General features: G+C 39.8%; 4 protein-coding genes across 4 annotated transcripts; 1 reads left to right on the top strand and 3 right to left on the bottom strand.

Moving 5' to 3' along the window:
* Nucleotides 1–1,434: 1,434 nt before the first annotated feature.
* PKNH_0723800 (parasitophorous vacuolar protein 5, putative) lies at nt 1,435–2,341 on the bottom strand (the record flags this gene model as incomplete). Its single annotated transcript, XM_002258493.1, has 2 exons — nt 1,435–1,995; nt 2,267–2,341. The coding sequence occupies 2 exons, from the start codon at nt 2,339–2,341 to the stop codon at nt 1,435–1,437; spliced, it is 636 nt and encodes a 211-aa protein (XP_002258529.1).
* A 2,772-nt stretch (nt 2,342–5,113) lies between these two features.
* Nucleotides 5,114–9,136, bottom strand: PKNH_0723700 (armadillo repeat protein, putative; the record flags this gene model as incomplete). Its single annotated transcript, XM_002258492.1, has 1 exon — nt 5,114–9,136. The coding sequence occupies one exon, from the start codon at nt 9,134–9,136 to the stop codon at nt 5,114–5,116; it is 4,023 nt and encodes a 1,340-aa protein (XP_002258528.1).
* Nucleotides 9,137–12,020: 2,884 nt separating this feature from the next.
* On the top strand, nt 12,021–13,367 carry PKNH_0723600 (histone deacetylase 1, putative; the record flags this gene model as incomplete). Its single annotated transcript, XM_002258491.1, has 1 exon — nt 12,021–13,367. One exon carries the CDS (start codon nt 12,021–12,023, stop codon nt 13,365–13,367), a length of 1,347 nt encoding a protein of 448 aa, XP_002258527.1.
* A 762-nt stretch (nt 13,368–14,129) lies between these two features.
* Nucleotides 14,130–14,654, bottom strand: PKNH_0723500 (zinc binding protein (Yippee), putative; the record flags this gene model as incomplete). The annotated part of the gene is made up of 2 exons (XM_002258490.1): nt 14,130–14,472; nt 14,611–14,654. The coding sequence occupies 2 exons, from the start codon at nt 14,652–14,654 to the stop codon at nt 14,130–14,132; spliced, it is 387 nt and encodes a 128-aa protein (XP_002258526.1).
* Nucleotides 14,655–15,292: the final 638 nt, after the last annotated feature.

Below are 15,292 nucleotides of genomic sequence, written 5' to 3'. Positions count from 1 at the left end.
GATGGGAAGTTTATACGTATGGCACGAACACGTTTTGTGTCACTGCTCATTTTTTAAACAACATACACCACCTTCAACATTGTGGATTGGCTAACCCTTTGGAGGGGGGAAATATGACTGCCTCTTTTTTTTTTTTTTACCACTTCACCTCAGGTTGAATTTTTACCCATGGGGAAGGGTCACGCCTCATCGCACGAATGAACAAAGGAATCATTCCCTCTTCGCATTACCATATATATACACTCGTTTGTATACTTGGCCAACAATCGTACACGTAAGGTTACATTAGCAGTTATTGAGTGGAGTAAAGGAGGGGGATGATGCTTAACCCACTATTCCTTACTGTGAAAGGCTCATGCAAACATTACAGAAGTGTGTGAGTAAAGGCAATAAAAAAAATAGAAATGATATTCACTCGTCTCCTTTTTTGTTCACGCATATGCGAGTGATTATCTTTGTATGTCCACTGTGCAGTGCAGCAGTATGGTGTGGGAGACCCACTGTCGCCTTTTTTCTCCAACTTGCAGGAGGCCATATAATTGTCGTGCCATAATTGCCGTGCCATAATTGTCATCCATAATGGATATGCCATAAATAAAGAAGGCAACAATTGGGGACTAACATAGCCACCCCGCGTTGAAGGCAAAATGGCGACAGCTACAAAGTTCTACTGGTCTTTGTTCTACTCTCCCCACAAGTGACCAAGGGAGGTAGACAAAAGATGAATTTTTTGCTTTTCCTTATAGCATGTTTTCTTCTTTTTTTTCTTTTTTTTTTTTTCCTCCATGGTGTGTAAAATAAAAGTTTGTTAAAAAGGAAAGGGAACTTAACTTTTTTGTGCTCGTCGTTATAAAGATAAACTCTACATCGTAATCAAAACGTTGGAAAAAGAGAGAGAAAAAAAAAAAAATTAAGCTAAAAATAGACGATGGATGGTGCATTATGAATGGTGAAAAAGGGCGGCAGATGAATGAGGCGTAAAAATGAAGGAAAAATGAAATAAAGAAAAAATAATCAAAAACAAAAACTTAAAAGTGTAGCAAAAAATAAAATTTATTTCTAAATAAAAAATACTCGGTAAAGAAAAAAGAACATACGAAAAATTTCCCTTTTTATTTATTTATTTTTTTTTTTCTTTTTTGTTTTGAAAAAAAAAAAAAAAAAAAAAAAAAGAAAAAGAAAAAGAAAAAGAAAAAGCCTCTTTTAAAAAAAACATGAAGGTATATAACATGTGATAGGCATCTTATCTCCCATGCACAGAGGGAGGGTTGTATTTAATATCTGGTAGTCATGACATAAAAAGGAACTGGCGCACATTCACTTTACATGTTTTCTCGTTTGTGTGCGAGGGTAGAACATAACATGTTTGGCTGCACTTTCCTTTTTGCGCCTCCATTTGTTGCTCTTTTTCTATTGACGCGCAACGACGACCCTTTAGTCACAGAAGGTCTGATCGGTCTGGATGATAAATGGCCAGCTGAGGAGGGATGGTTCATATCCAGCCAAGTAGAGGGAGTTCAATAATTTGTTGTATGTTTCGAGCAAGACGGTTCTGTACTTGGACATGATGATCATTGGTTCGGTAGATTTTTGTCCAGCGATGATAATGTGTTCGTATTCATTTTGTTCGTTGGCCTCAGCATATATAATGTTTACATTATTGTTCAGTAGGATTTGTTGGTTTCCTTCAACTAAGTAGATGCTGGCGTTGAATTCTTCGACGGTGGTGGTGTTCTCATCAATTGGTTTGTTTAAAATTAATTTGAAGGTCATTTCGGATTTCTGTTCTCCGAAGAGGTAGTTTCTGTCACAGGAGAAGTTCACCAAAATGTAACTTATGTTGCCATCTCTTTTTAGGCCTGAGAAATCGTACTTGGTGCATCTGCATAATAATCCTGGGAATATTTTATCAGAAGCGTTCGTTGAAATTTCATAAAAGGTTCCTTGGAGTTGTTTCAGGTCGATGTTCTTTGTAATCACATGAACAATTCCATCCTACGCGAAAGGGAGGGGGGGAAGGAGAAAACAAACACGTTGTTATATGAAGTGGATGATTCGGTAGAAAAGGTACAACATGGAAAAGCGCAAACGTACGGGATGCGCAATTTCTTCCACTCGGTTGCCAAATAGGATGATGGTATACAGGGGTTCAACATATATGGAGAAAGTATTCCCTCATAAACCGGATTCAACCCCTTTGCGCAAACCGAGCAGCTTCATTTTTTTTTTTTTTATATCCCTATATCTATTTTTTCTTTTTCCTTACATTCTTGGGGGGGTCAGATGCCCTCACGGAGGAATACAAAATGAACATAAAAAAGAAGAAAATTTTGGCAATCATTTTTCACAAAATTGTAAAGGTATTAAGGAATTGGTTTCCTTTGATCGGAATTTTGGGGTCCTAGGGGAAAAGGAAAAAGGTTTCAAAAAATTAATTATACTAGTAATGATGGGCAAATAAAAAGAAGCCTCTTTTCTTCAGCGTTAGCTAAACTAATAAAATTAAATTTAAGCTAAATAAAATATAGAAACTAAAATATATTAACTAAATAAAACTGAATTAACTAAAGTTGACTAAACTGACTAAATTAATTGTGAACATATAGAAGGGAATTTTTATTTAAATTTTGCTTAAGAAAAAAAATAAAAATATATAAACTTGGTAAAATATTTAAAAAAAAAAAAAAAAAAAAATGAAGATAATCTTTTTGTAGAAAACGACGCAGCAAGGAGGAGTCGAGGGGGATCGACAAAATACAAAACACGGCAAAAAAAAAAAAATATATAATAAATAAATAAATAATAAATAAAAGAGCATAAAGGAAAATTTTTTAACGCAAATAAAATTTTGCATACAATAATTAAATAAAAAGCAAATGTTGCAAATAAAAAATGCTCTAAGGTACAGATACAAATGGCACTGCGGGTCAAGTCCAGCATGTAGCACGCTGCGATACGCCACGCTGTTTTAGGTGCTTCATCTATATGTTATCTTCATGCTACATGATTTAATGTTATTTGTGTTTTTGCATTTGAACGCGTACCTTTTTTTTTGGTAAGAGGGAAAGAAAACTGTCCGTAGGGGCCTAGCGAAGCGGTAAGGTTCGCACAAAAGGAGAGTTAAGTGGAAGAGGAAAAGTTAAAGCAAAGGTGGATTTGGCAAATCGAAAAAGAAAGAATCGGCAAATAGGCAAATTCACAAATGAACAAACTGTCGGGTAACAATTCACGGAGTTTCAGAAGCTTCACAAAAATGACGGAAGGGGAAAAAAAGAAAAAAAAATAAATAGGTAGGAAGAGAAAATAATGTATTTTCTCATTTATTTGTTTGTTTCTTTTTTTTTAATTTTATTAATGGGGAATGGAACAATTAATGTTGAACAGGGCGAAACTTATCCCCGATATGCTCTGCGGGGGGGTATTATATGTACGCAAATCCAAACAATAAAATAATGCCGCATGTAAGGGGCTTTTTTTTTTATTTATTCATTTTTTTAATTTCTACCATTTATGGGGTGATGTTTGGTGCCTACTGCACTATGCGAACTGATATTATATATTACTGCCCCTGAGTTGTCATGCCGTCGTAGGCGTTTCAGTTCCTGGGGAGGAAATGTTTGAAGGGGGGATAGTCTGGTAAATCATGAAGCGCGCAGCCTGTTGAATGGGTTTTCATCCTTCCCCTTTTACCCGCCAGACTCTTGCCCCCACGATGCCGTAAAATGGTTAACATAACGTCATTTTTGCTTCCCTCTGCAGGAACAATATTTTTTCTGCTTTTTTATTGCTTTATTTATTTTTATTTTTTTTTTTTTTTGGCGCAGTAGTCAATTTAACAACATTGCATGCTCTGGGGGGGAGGAAAAAAAAAAATTTTTTTTTTTTTCATTGATATCATAAATTCTATATATATATGCGTAGGGGAAAAGAGGGGATGAAAGGAAAAGAAAAAAAAAAGGCATGATTAGAGAAACTTCCCCCCTCAAAGGTGTACTTATACAGCCCTACGCAGTTCTTTAATTCCGCCGCATGTCGAAGCCAAATAAGCACATTCACCAAATCCACAAACAACTCCCCGAGTCCGGCGTTGCATGCAATTTTCCATTCACATAGCGTAGTACATTTTTCTCTTTTTCTTCTTTCCTCTTCTTCTTTAAGCATATCATTTGATCATGTACAACAGCTTTAAGGGTGATCATTTGGGGGGAGACATATTTCGCAAAATGAAACATTTTCTATTTCTACCAAGCCCCTCTTATTCCCACTTCCTCGCACTGCTTCTCTTTTTCATGGGTATTTATTTTTTTTAAAATCACTGCGGTGTTACACCACACCCATTGTTCATCACAGTTTTGTTCTTTCTAGGGGATGCGACATTTCTCATGCCAGTGGTATGTTCGTTCTGACATTTGAGTTTCTTCTGTGATGTGCATTTTATCTCATTCGTATTGCAAAAAAAAAAAAAAGAAAAAAATTATTACCTGTTCAGGAAAAAATGACCCCTTTTTAGCTATTTCTTAGCCATTTTAAAGCTAGTTGGAAAAAAAAAAAAAAAAAAAAAAAAAAACGTAGGATGGCTAGCCAAATGGGAAAACATAAACAAGTGGACAAGCATACGTGTAGAATTGCAAAATCCAAGTAAATATGGTTGCACATTCGACTATGTGTTATAGGGAATACATGTAAAAATATGTTCGATTACACATCTGGTGGAGGGATGCCAACCTCTCGGATCCGGTAAGCACCCCTGTCGCAATTTTATTTTCCTTTTTCCAAATTTCGGAGTAGTTTTGTGGTTCTCCAAAAAGTGATATGTGAATTGAATGTACAGTTAGAACAAAAAAAAAAAAAATAATAATAAAATAAATAATAAAGTAGAATAACCTCGGCACATATGAAAGGTAAACGAATTTTGGGTGAAGAGGGAACCCCCATTCTGCTAAGTTCTTTCTTTTGTGATAAGGGGAAGTATGGGCTCTTATGCTCCTCAGCTTCACAAATCATACAAAGGGAAGAATGGGGGATATTTCCGGGACCCTGACACTTGGTGTGCTGCTTGCATAACTCTGGGGTGCATTTATCCGGTTTTCCGTCTCCACCTTGCTGCTATCTTTCATTTGACACATTTCACACCAACGGGTTTACCCACTCTGCCGAGAAGCTTTCCATACAGCGTGGCGTTCTTAATGTTTTGCGGGGCGTCCCTCCTGCTCTGACAAGACCTATTTTCCAAAATGGATGATTTAATTATTGCGTTAATTTCCTTGTCGATATCTTCGTTGGCAGTTGCATCCTCCTGTTTTACGTGGCTGTCCTGTAGATCCTTCTTCGAGACATTGTCCTCTGTTGTAATGCTCTTCACTTGCGTACCTGGGAGGGAACCTCCATAGCGATCTCTGTAAGCAACACCGTAGTTGTACTCACCCGTTTTTCTCTGCGGCCCACTTCTACCCCCGTGGGGATATCCCACCTCCACTCTACGGGTATTTCCCTTCAGCTTACCACGGCCTATGTCCTTATGCTGCTCCGGAGTAGCATCTTCCGGGTCGAGTCGAAAGGTTAATTCCTCCTCGGTAACAAAAAGGGAGGAGTTGCGCTGCTCAGCATGTATCCCCCCCATAGCATCTACACCTCTGCTGGTGATGCTCAGGTACACTTTGTACTCACACCTTAAAAGTTTCAGGAGGTACTTGTCTACCTGCTTAGCCGTGGTCAACACCAGCATGTCTTTGCAAAACATATCTACGATGTTATTCGTTAAGTGGGTAATATAAACAGGGAGGGGTTCTTGCACACGCAAAAATCTGATAAAAATTAAGAAGAATTTTGTTAATTTAAATTTGAGTAAAGGAGCGTTCTGGAAATACTTCCCGCACCTTTCAACGATTATGCAGATCATCTTGATGTTAATGAAGCTGCTACAGTCTGGGTCCTGGAGTAGGTTACGGAACACTGGGCTACGTTTGTTGATGAAGAGGAATTTGTGAGCTGGGTTTGCATAGTTGTCGAAGGAGAAGTGGTCTCCATTTTTAGAAGTGCCATTTTCAGGTTTGTTCTCCACAGGGTTGTTTCGTTCCTCCAAAGCTGCGAGGCGGTTTTCGTGGAAGAGTCGATGGATGTTAGCCACGTGGTGGAAGTTTGCCATGTCTGTGTCGGAAAGGGCCACCAAAAAGTATAACATGTCCAACACACTGCTAGAACTAAGCATTCGATAAACAAACAGTTCAGAAAATAAATGTGCATACTGAATGAGTAAGCTAAATTTTTTAAAATCGTTTCTCTCGATAATGTGTACGATACGCTCATACAATTCATCTATAATTTGCGTAACGAAGTAAGGTCTGTGCATTGCGATGTAGAATAACAAAGACGCTAAGTTACTAATCTGGTAGATACTCATATACATTAAAAACTTAAAAATGTACTTCCTCAACAGAGACGTAAAAAACACATCATCCCAATTGAACTTCCTCATGTGGGTGCTTATCTCTTCCACCGATATTTTTTCTATGTCATCAAAAAGTAGTTTTTTTAAGAAATTTTTTTTTTTCAGATTTTCTTTTGAATATTTCGATTTTATTTTATTTTTTTTTAAATTTTTTTTTTTCGGATCACATTCTTGCTCTATCTTAATGTAGCACTCTTCGAAGAGCAAATCGAACGACGTGGAGAGATTCTTCGAGCTCTTCATTTTTTTTATTTTTTGTAACAGGTTTATGAATCGTATGTGTGTCTTTGCGTTGTTAATTAGGAGGAGAGAACAGTTTTCCAAAATGTACAAGCACAGCTCCGCGTGATCCGATGTAAAATTCTCACTCAGCAAATGTAGTACGTCCAAAATATACGTGATATCTAGAAGCTTAAATTTGGCTAACTCACAAATGTACTTTATGCACTTATTTTTTTTATTTTGGCAAGGAAGTTTTTCTTTTATTAATTTTTCTGTTATTCTCTTCACCTCCTCTACTATGGTTACCGCCATGTCTTTCCTGTAGACATTAATGATGGCTACGTATCGGCAGTAGAAGGGGATCAGGTTTAGCACCACCTGGTTGATGTGTGTGATGTTGTTCGCCACGAGTTTTCGTTTCCGTTTCGTATTGTAGTTAAGAAGGAATGTCATCACGTGATCCTGGAGCTCCTTCTCGCTGTTCATGTGTAACAGCTTCTCTAGGTATTTCTGGAATCCCTTCTTGGGGTCTTTCCGGCCGGTCGCTTCCAGGCCAGTGCAGTTATCGGGATTGCCCGAGTCAGTTGGGTTCGACCCGTTAGCAATGTTGGAAGGATCAGCTGCGTTCGAGGCGTTGCCGACAGATGTGACATTCGCTGCGTTCGCGTCCTCCTCTTCCTCATTCAACGAAATGTTGATGTTGGAATAGTTAGGAAATTTGGTGTAAAAGGCTTTCTCCTCTTCATTGGCCCAGAAGCAAATAGAATCATCACCCGACCCATCCTTATCCTTCCTGTTATTATTTTTCATTTTGTCGAAAAGCTTTATGTGCTTGACGCTGGCGTCTTTCATCCCCAACTTTTGGATGCCCACAATTTGTATGACATCCAAACTGGGCACTGCCAAGTCTAAGTAGGAACACAGTTTCTGGCACATGTCGTACACACTAAAAAAGTTGTAATCTTCCATCTGACAAGGATTGTTCTTCCTATCGATGCTGTATTCGTTTATGAGGTGCTCTCCGTAGAGGTAGATCAGGAGGTTAACCATGCTGCTATAGTAGAACACGTGGAGGAAGTTCAGCACGTGATTTTTCACCTCGCCCAGATGGAGAGCGATGGTGGAGGTGGTACTGGCTACGTTAGATTCGGAATGGGTATTACTGATGGTATCGCCAGAAGTGTTGTCACTTCCTTTAGCCGTGTTACCGCTTAGGCCAACAGTGCTATCGAAACCATCACAAAACAGCGTGCCCGCATTGGTGAAGACATAGTCATACGTTACCACCGTACTGAGAGAGAGATACTTCTTCACAGAGCGAAGCACATCTGATTTTGTCGTATAAGAATTCACATCGCGCTTCTCCTGCACAGACAGAGACAAGGCAATCCTGTCCTTATCAGTCAATTGGCAGTCCAAATTAAGCGTGAAGAAAAATGACATATTCATAAACATATAAGTGAGGAGATCCCTATTTTTGCAAATTCCATTTAGAACCAGTTCCAAGTACATGCAGAGAAGTACTTTCCTTTTTTTGTTTTGTTTTTTTATTTTTTTCAGAACATTCGGATCGTTTAGCATTTCCTTTATGTATGCCCTTTGATCCGATTGGTTGCTCTTCCACCCCCTTGTCTCCTTTCCTTCGTTTGAGAACAGGTCGTGCTCTAGAACGAATGGGTCCGTTTCGCGCCCCTCCTTGCACATGTGCGTGTGCAGGTTTTTCATCGCCATGGCTTTAGCCTTCTGGAAAGTCTGCAGCTCCTTCAGTTGGCGCGTCAGCCTATCGCACGAGTTCCCATCTCCCTCTACAGGGGGCTTCTCATTTTCCTGCACAATATTGTTCTCACGGTCACTTGCACCACCGTTGGCAACTCCATCCGGGCCGGAGATGCTCACAGAGCTAGTGGGCCCACTTCCCCTGGACGAGGAACAAAAAGTACTGTTACTGGAAAAGCTCGATTCGCTGATATTGTTATACAATTCGTAGAACACGAGAAAGAAGTAATTCTTGTCTTCCTCATGTAGCCGGAAGTATTTTGCAAAAATTATCCTATCGATGTGTTCACTTACGTGTTCGTAATGCTCATGCACATATCTTATGAAGTTCACAAGAACGAACACATCAGCGTACTTGTTCACATCATGAACTAAATCCAAAAGACAGTTAAATATCTCGCTCAGATACTTGGATATATTAAGATGCTTAATGTCTTCTAGCAATGTTTGAAGATACCTTTCTTCTAGCTTGGCTGCACTGGCATTTTTTAACTTATTAATAAATTTGTGAATGTTATTTATGTTCACATTTTTTTTATTTTCCATGGAGGTTCTGTTCTCTTGGTCTTCCTGTTTTTCCCTTTGGCACGTTATCAATTTTTCTCGCAATACATCATTTTCTCTGGAACTTGCAAGGTATGCTTCGCGAGCATCCAACACGTTGGCATTACAACTTTCTGAGGTCGCCATTTTTTTTTTTTTTTCTTTCTTTCTTGCGCACACTTGTTGCGCTTTTATCTTCAGGGGGCGGAGGCCACTTTGTCTTGTTCACTTTTTAATCCACTTAGGAAGTAACTTTCTTCCACTTTTACACTTTCCCCCTCCACCTCTTTATGCTCGCATCGTTTAGGGGAGACCTGCACTGAATCTCACCTGATTGCTCTGCGTGGGGTTCCCCGGAACACTGCGCCTCGACAACGCCGTGTTTGGCTACTCCCCCTGTTGACTATTCCCCGTGTTGACTATTCCCCGTGTTGGCTATTCCCCCTGTTGACTATTCCCCGTGTTGGCTATTCCCCCTGTTGACTATTCCCCGTGTTAGCTATTCCCCCTGTTGACTATTCCCCTTGGTGGAGATGTTCAAAATGGTATCGGCGTGAAATTGGCTAACTGCGGCAAAGAGGCGCTTCTTTCGCCTATGCCACATTTCCCTTCCCTCTTCTTAAAGTAGGCCCTCCAGCGGGGACTACATATGAGGAACGGACACTCAAGTGAACATGCAGGAAAATATTCCTACTAATTCGCCAATGCAAAAGAAATGGAAAAAAAAAAAAAAAAAAAAAAAAATCATTTCGGAACTGCGCCCTTTTTTCTTCATGCGTGTAATAGATCTACATGTACGAAAAGGTAAAAAGAAAAAAAAAAAAAAAAAAAAAAAGTGTTTTCCCCTTTTGTGTAATTCCTTCTGATCCGTTTTGTCACCTCTTCCAGTGAGCTTACAGCTACATCATCCACGAGGTGCGGAGTCACACCTTCTCTTTGCATGCCTCTCCACACCTCTGGTTAGGCTACACAAAATCGACCGGAGGAACACATTAGCGTAACAGTGACAGTTTTAAAAATGTGGGTAGCCCCCCTCTGCGGGGTGAGATTTCGCACATAGGAGTACAGTGCCACAGTCCACTTAGCGTACGTCTCTTTCTCATCTGTGGTTTGCCCCCTCGGGGGTTGTAGGCGGGAAGAGACAAAAGGATAAGTAGTGGAGAAGGGTATAACTTCTCAGAAAAGTTCCTTGCCATATGCACATAAATATTTTGTAGTGAATCTTCAATGAACCTTGTACCACGGGAGTAGGATGAAGGGGGTGCACAAGTTGGATTTAGTACCAACACATGGGCATTTTTTTTTTTTTTTTTTTTTTTTTTAATTTCACCTGAGCAGGAAGACTGCAATGAAATGAAGTTTTTTCTTCTTCGCATTCAGTTGGTACCTTTGGACCTTTTTGCATTTCAATTTTTCGCACATTAAATGAAAGTAGTTACAACCTTTATCTGTTCGGTGGGCATGGTGAAGGAACCACACCAGGTACAAGATCCTTTGTGTTCAGTTTAGTGTGTTTTTAGAGAATATTTTTTTTTGTGGTAATGACCACTTCTCTCATCATATGTGCATGCGAAAGGCCAAATGTTTGATTAAGCTAAAGTGTACGTACACGCGTGGAAAGTTCCTCTTCCTCCCCCTTCCCAAGGAAAAAAACTTCACTCACATCATACGTATTATATATATGTATATAAAAGGAAAAATGGAGAATGAAATTTCTCCTCTCTTATTATTCCTCCCTGGTCCTAGTCACCCTGTCACATAACAAAGTAGATAATAGTTTACGTTAACCACGCCATTGTGTCCCCCTTTTTTTTTTTTTTTTTTTTTTTTTCTTCTTTTTACGTAGGTTTTTCTTCCCCCCCCCTTTAGCACATCTTTTCCCACTGGCGGTGCCGCTGCAATGGTGTCCCTCTCTCCGGGTCGCCAAACAGAGGGGGGAAAAAAAAAAAAAAAAAGAAAAAAGGCAAAGGGCAAAGGGAACGAATAAAGCAAAAAAAAAAAAAAAAAAAAAAAAAAGAAAAAAAAATACAGTGACAAAACGGAACGAAGGCGGAAACAAAATATGCAAAAGAATCAATTGCATAATTGCATAGTCGAATAGTCGCATAATCACATATATAATCACAATTGAATTTTTTTTTTTTTCTTCGCCATTTCGGGTTTTATTAAAAAAGAAACTACTTGAAATATTTCCTTCCCCCCCCCCTGTTCATGCTTTTTTTTCTTATTAGCTATCAGTACGAAGACTTTTTTTTTTTTTTTTTTTTTTTTCCAAAAAATGAAATTTCGTTGCTTCCCCCTTTTTTTCTTTTTGATTTTTTCAACATAGCGTACTTCTTTTATAATTTGTTGCATACAAGAACGTGGGGGAGTAACAAAGTGAAGTTTTAGGGGGGCACCTTTACACAACGTTATATATTTGCTTTCCCCTGCTTCATGAACCACGTATGCATCATTGCTTCCATCGGTAAGGAAATCATACCAAGGGGAGACTTACTTTTGTACATCCACTTTACTCTGCTACGACAGGAGTTTCTCTTTTTTTTTTTTTTTTTTTTTTTTTTTTTTTTTTTGCACCACGTTACTTTATACAAGTGGAACTTAACTTACGTGAAGGAATCTTCCACTGATGTTTTGATTGATAGGGGAAAGACATGTTAACCATGTTGACTGGGTTAAACATATGTGCACTTCCGATGTATGCATAATATAATCTCATCGCGTAAGCGTGTGAGAGGGGCTAGTGCAGGTGCTCAGTTGACAGCCTTACGTAGGGACACTTTCTCATGTAGGATGCACTTTTTTCAACCCCACGTTACGTAATTTTTTTTTTTTTTTTTTCTCATTTTTTTTTTATTACCTCCCCTCCCGTTGGGTGAAGTAAGAAACATCGCGGTATACGAGTGTCCCATCGGTGTTTACTTCCACCGGAGTGAAGTAAGTGGTACCCAGTAGTGAAAAGGAAAGAGGCATATCTGCCGCAGGTAGTTATATATATATATATGTATATATCCTCAGAAACCTGGAGACCATGTCGAACCGGAAGAAGGTGGCATACTTCCACGACCCCGATGTAGGGAGTTATTACTACGGAGCAGGCCATCCGATGAAGCCACAGAGAATCCGAATGACACACTCGCTAATCGTGTCGTACAATTTATACAAATACATGGAGGTGTACAGACCACACAAGAGTGATGTGAACGAGTTGACTCTCTTCCATGATTACGAATATGTAGATTTCTTATCTTCCATTTCCATGGAAAATTATCGTGATTTCACATGCCAATTGAAACGTTTCAATGTAGGAGAAGCGACAGACTGTCCTGTCTTTGATGGGTTATTCCAATTTCAGCAGTCGTGTGCAGGTGCATCCATAGATGGAGCTTCTAAGCTGAACCACCACTGTGCTGATATCTGTGTAAATTGGTCTGGAGGATTACACCATGCAAAGATGTCAGAAGCTAGTGGCTTCTGCTATATTAACGACATAGTTCTAGGTATTCTTGAATTGCTGAAATACCATGCACGGGTGATGTACATAGATATAGATGTTCACCACGGGGATGGTGTAGAAGAAGCTTTTTATGTTACTCATCGGGTTATGACCGTATCCTTTCATAAGTTTGGAGATTATTTTCCTGGCACAGGAGATATTACCGATATCGGAGTACATCATGGAAAGTATTACAGTGTTAATGTGCCCTTGAATGATGGCATAACGGATGATGCCTTCGTTGATTTATTCAAAGCGGTTATAGATAAATGTGTTCAAACATACAGACCAGGGGCAATTATACTACAGTGCGGAGCGGATAGTCTTACAGGTGACAGATTAGGAAGATTCAATTTAACGATAAAAGGGCATGCCAGATGTGTGGAGCATGTTCGATCGTATAATATACCTCTCCTTGTTTTAGGTGGAGGAGGATATACCATTAGAAATGTATCAAGGTGTTGGGCGTACGAAACAGGTGTTGTCTTAAACAAACACCATGAAATGCCAGACCAAATAAGCTTGAATGACTACTACGATTATTATGCTCCAGATTTCCAACTACATCTGCAACCATCGAGTATACCTAATTATAACTCTCCTGAACACTTGAGTCGCATAAAAATAAAAATTGCGGAAAATTTGCGGAACATAGAACATGCACCGGGGGTTCAGTTTGCCTATGTACCTCCCGACTTCTTCGATTCAGAAATTGATGATGAGTGTGATAAAAACCAGTATGAGTTGAAGGATGATAGTGGCGGAGGTCGCGCGCCAGGTACCAGGTCAAAGGAACACTCTACCACGCACCACTTGCGCAGGAAGAATTACGAGGACGATTTTTTCGACCTCTCCGACAGGGACCAGAACATCGTCCTGTAGGAATACCATAATCTTCTCCTGTGAAGGGAACTGCCTTGCATCGCCCCTCCCCCCCAAGAGTGCACCATCGGCAGTTTCATGGACTAGAAGTCGCTGCACGCCCCTTGTTTGTTTAAAAAAACCTTTTTTTGTCTCACATGCTTCTTTCCAAATTCTATTTGAAGCATATAACGTTTTCTCTTCGGCCACCCAGGTGGCCGCCACGAAAGTGGATGTGCATTTTCTTTTTTTTAAAATTTTCCTCGTCCCCGGAGCAGGCCCACGTAGTCAGCCAATATGACCATTTATAAAAAATGTTTCATTTTGCGAAATATGCCTCCACCCAAATGGTAGCTTATTTTATGCCAATCCGCCAACCACATTTGGTGAACAGTCTCTCCCGGTTCTCTTCTCATTGTACATGATTAAAAATGATAGAAAATGTCATGTTTAGTTGTCTCTAAATCATTATCGCTAATGCGCGAAGGGGGGAAAAATAAAAAAAATTCATCTTCAACAAAAAAAAAAAAATAATCAACGCACTTGTACAGGTCGCGTACGTTTGTGCAAGCGCGTATCGGCACTCACGTGTGCGGAGGGGGCACATGTGTGGACAGGACACATGTGCGAAAAGAGCAACAAAAAAAGCGGAAAAAGGTAAAAAAAAAAAAAAAAAAAAAAAAAAAAAAATGGAAAAAGCGGATTTGTGCGCAGTGCTCTTAGAGCTATACCTCCCCAATCACGGAGGGCATTCTTACATCGTGGCTACCTCCTAACACGCCGTCAAAAATCACAGTCAGACGACTTCAACTCAAATTCATGCTCCCTTCCATGTTGGTCTATAACCAAAAAGGAAAGCAGTGCCTTCTCCAAAATGTACTTCCCTTTTTTATATTTCTGTGATTCCTCCGATGAATCCTCATACTTCCACCCCACATTGTTTCTACAGTTGTTACAATAAATATCCACGATGGTATGTTGGCCTGTGGTCATCATTCTGTCTTCGTATTGTCCTTCGCAAACATTTATTACTTTGGAGAAAAGCCAAGCGGGGCCTGTCCTCCCTCGGAATGACGTGGACACTAGCTCGGTGGGGTCTGACAGGTGGTTCCCACATTCGGAACAGCTGCAAGGGGGGGGAGAAGGGGGTCAGGCGATAGAAACATGGGGAGAAACCACAAAAATATGAGAACAGGCAGCGTAACCATAGAGGAATGCACATCGATCCATGTAGACGCGGTGCTCATACGCTGTCAACACGTACCTGTATACGTAGTTGCTCAGGAAAACCTTGAATGATCTTCCCATAAATTAAAACGGGAGTTAAAACCCAGGGGGTGTTCGGTAATGGGGAGGGGGGGAGGACCCGAAAATGGCAATTAATTCGCCCGTGTTAAGTAGCAACTCAAGGGAGAGATGGTCGAACGGGTTGGCTTAAGCAGGAAGTGCACGGAATGAGGTAGCCACAAAAAACTTATGCATAAAAAGGATTGAAAGGAAAAGGGGGGAAATGGAAATCCCGTGGGAAGGGTGATCATCTCATGGGGGTGACGACTATCACACGCAGCTAAGTAGCTTCCTCCATTGGAAGTCCACCCCCCAAGTCGGCTTTCGAAAAGGGATACTCACACGCAAAAAGGATCACAGTGCAACGCGTACTTCGCGCAATTTATTCTCAGTTTCTCTTTCATGGTTTACATAAAAAGAATGGAGGGGGGGTGTAAAAATCATCTCCATGGATACTTTCCTTCTTTTTTTTTTTTTTTTTTTTTTTTTATTAAAAAAAATTCTCGGGAAAAAAAAAAAAAAAAAAAAAAAAAATTCCCCCCATAATTGCGCTTACTCAACATTGAGCTGCGAAAATAGCCAAACTGATTTTTTTAGAAAAAAAAAAAAATATAATTTTTCAAATGCATGCGGTATGCACAGGCGTGTGTGCTTCATTA

The sequence above is a fragment of the Plasmodium knowlesi genome (genome assembly GCF_000006355.2).
Source record: "Plasmodium knowlesi strain H genome assembly, chromosome: 7".
NCBI lineage: Eukaryota > Apicomplexa > Aconoidasida > Haemosporida > Plasmodiidae > Plasmodium > Plasmodium knowlesi.
The sequence above is the reverse complement of the archived record's forward strand: the minus strand, read 5'-3'. Positions and strand labels throughout refer to the sequence as shown.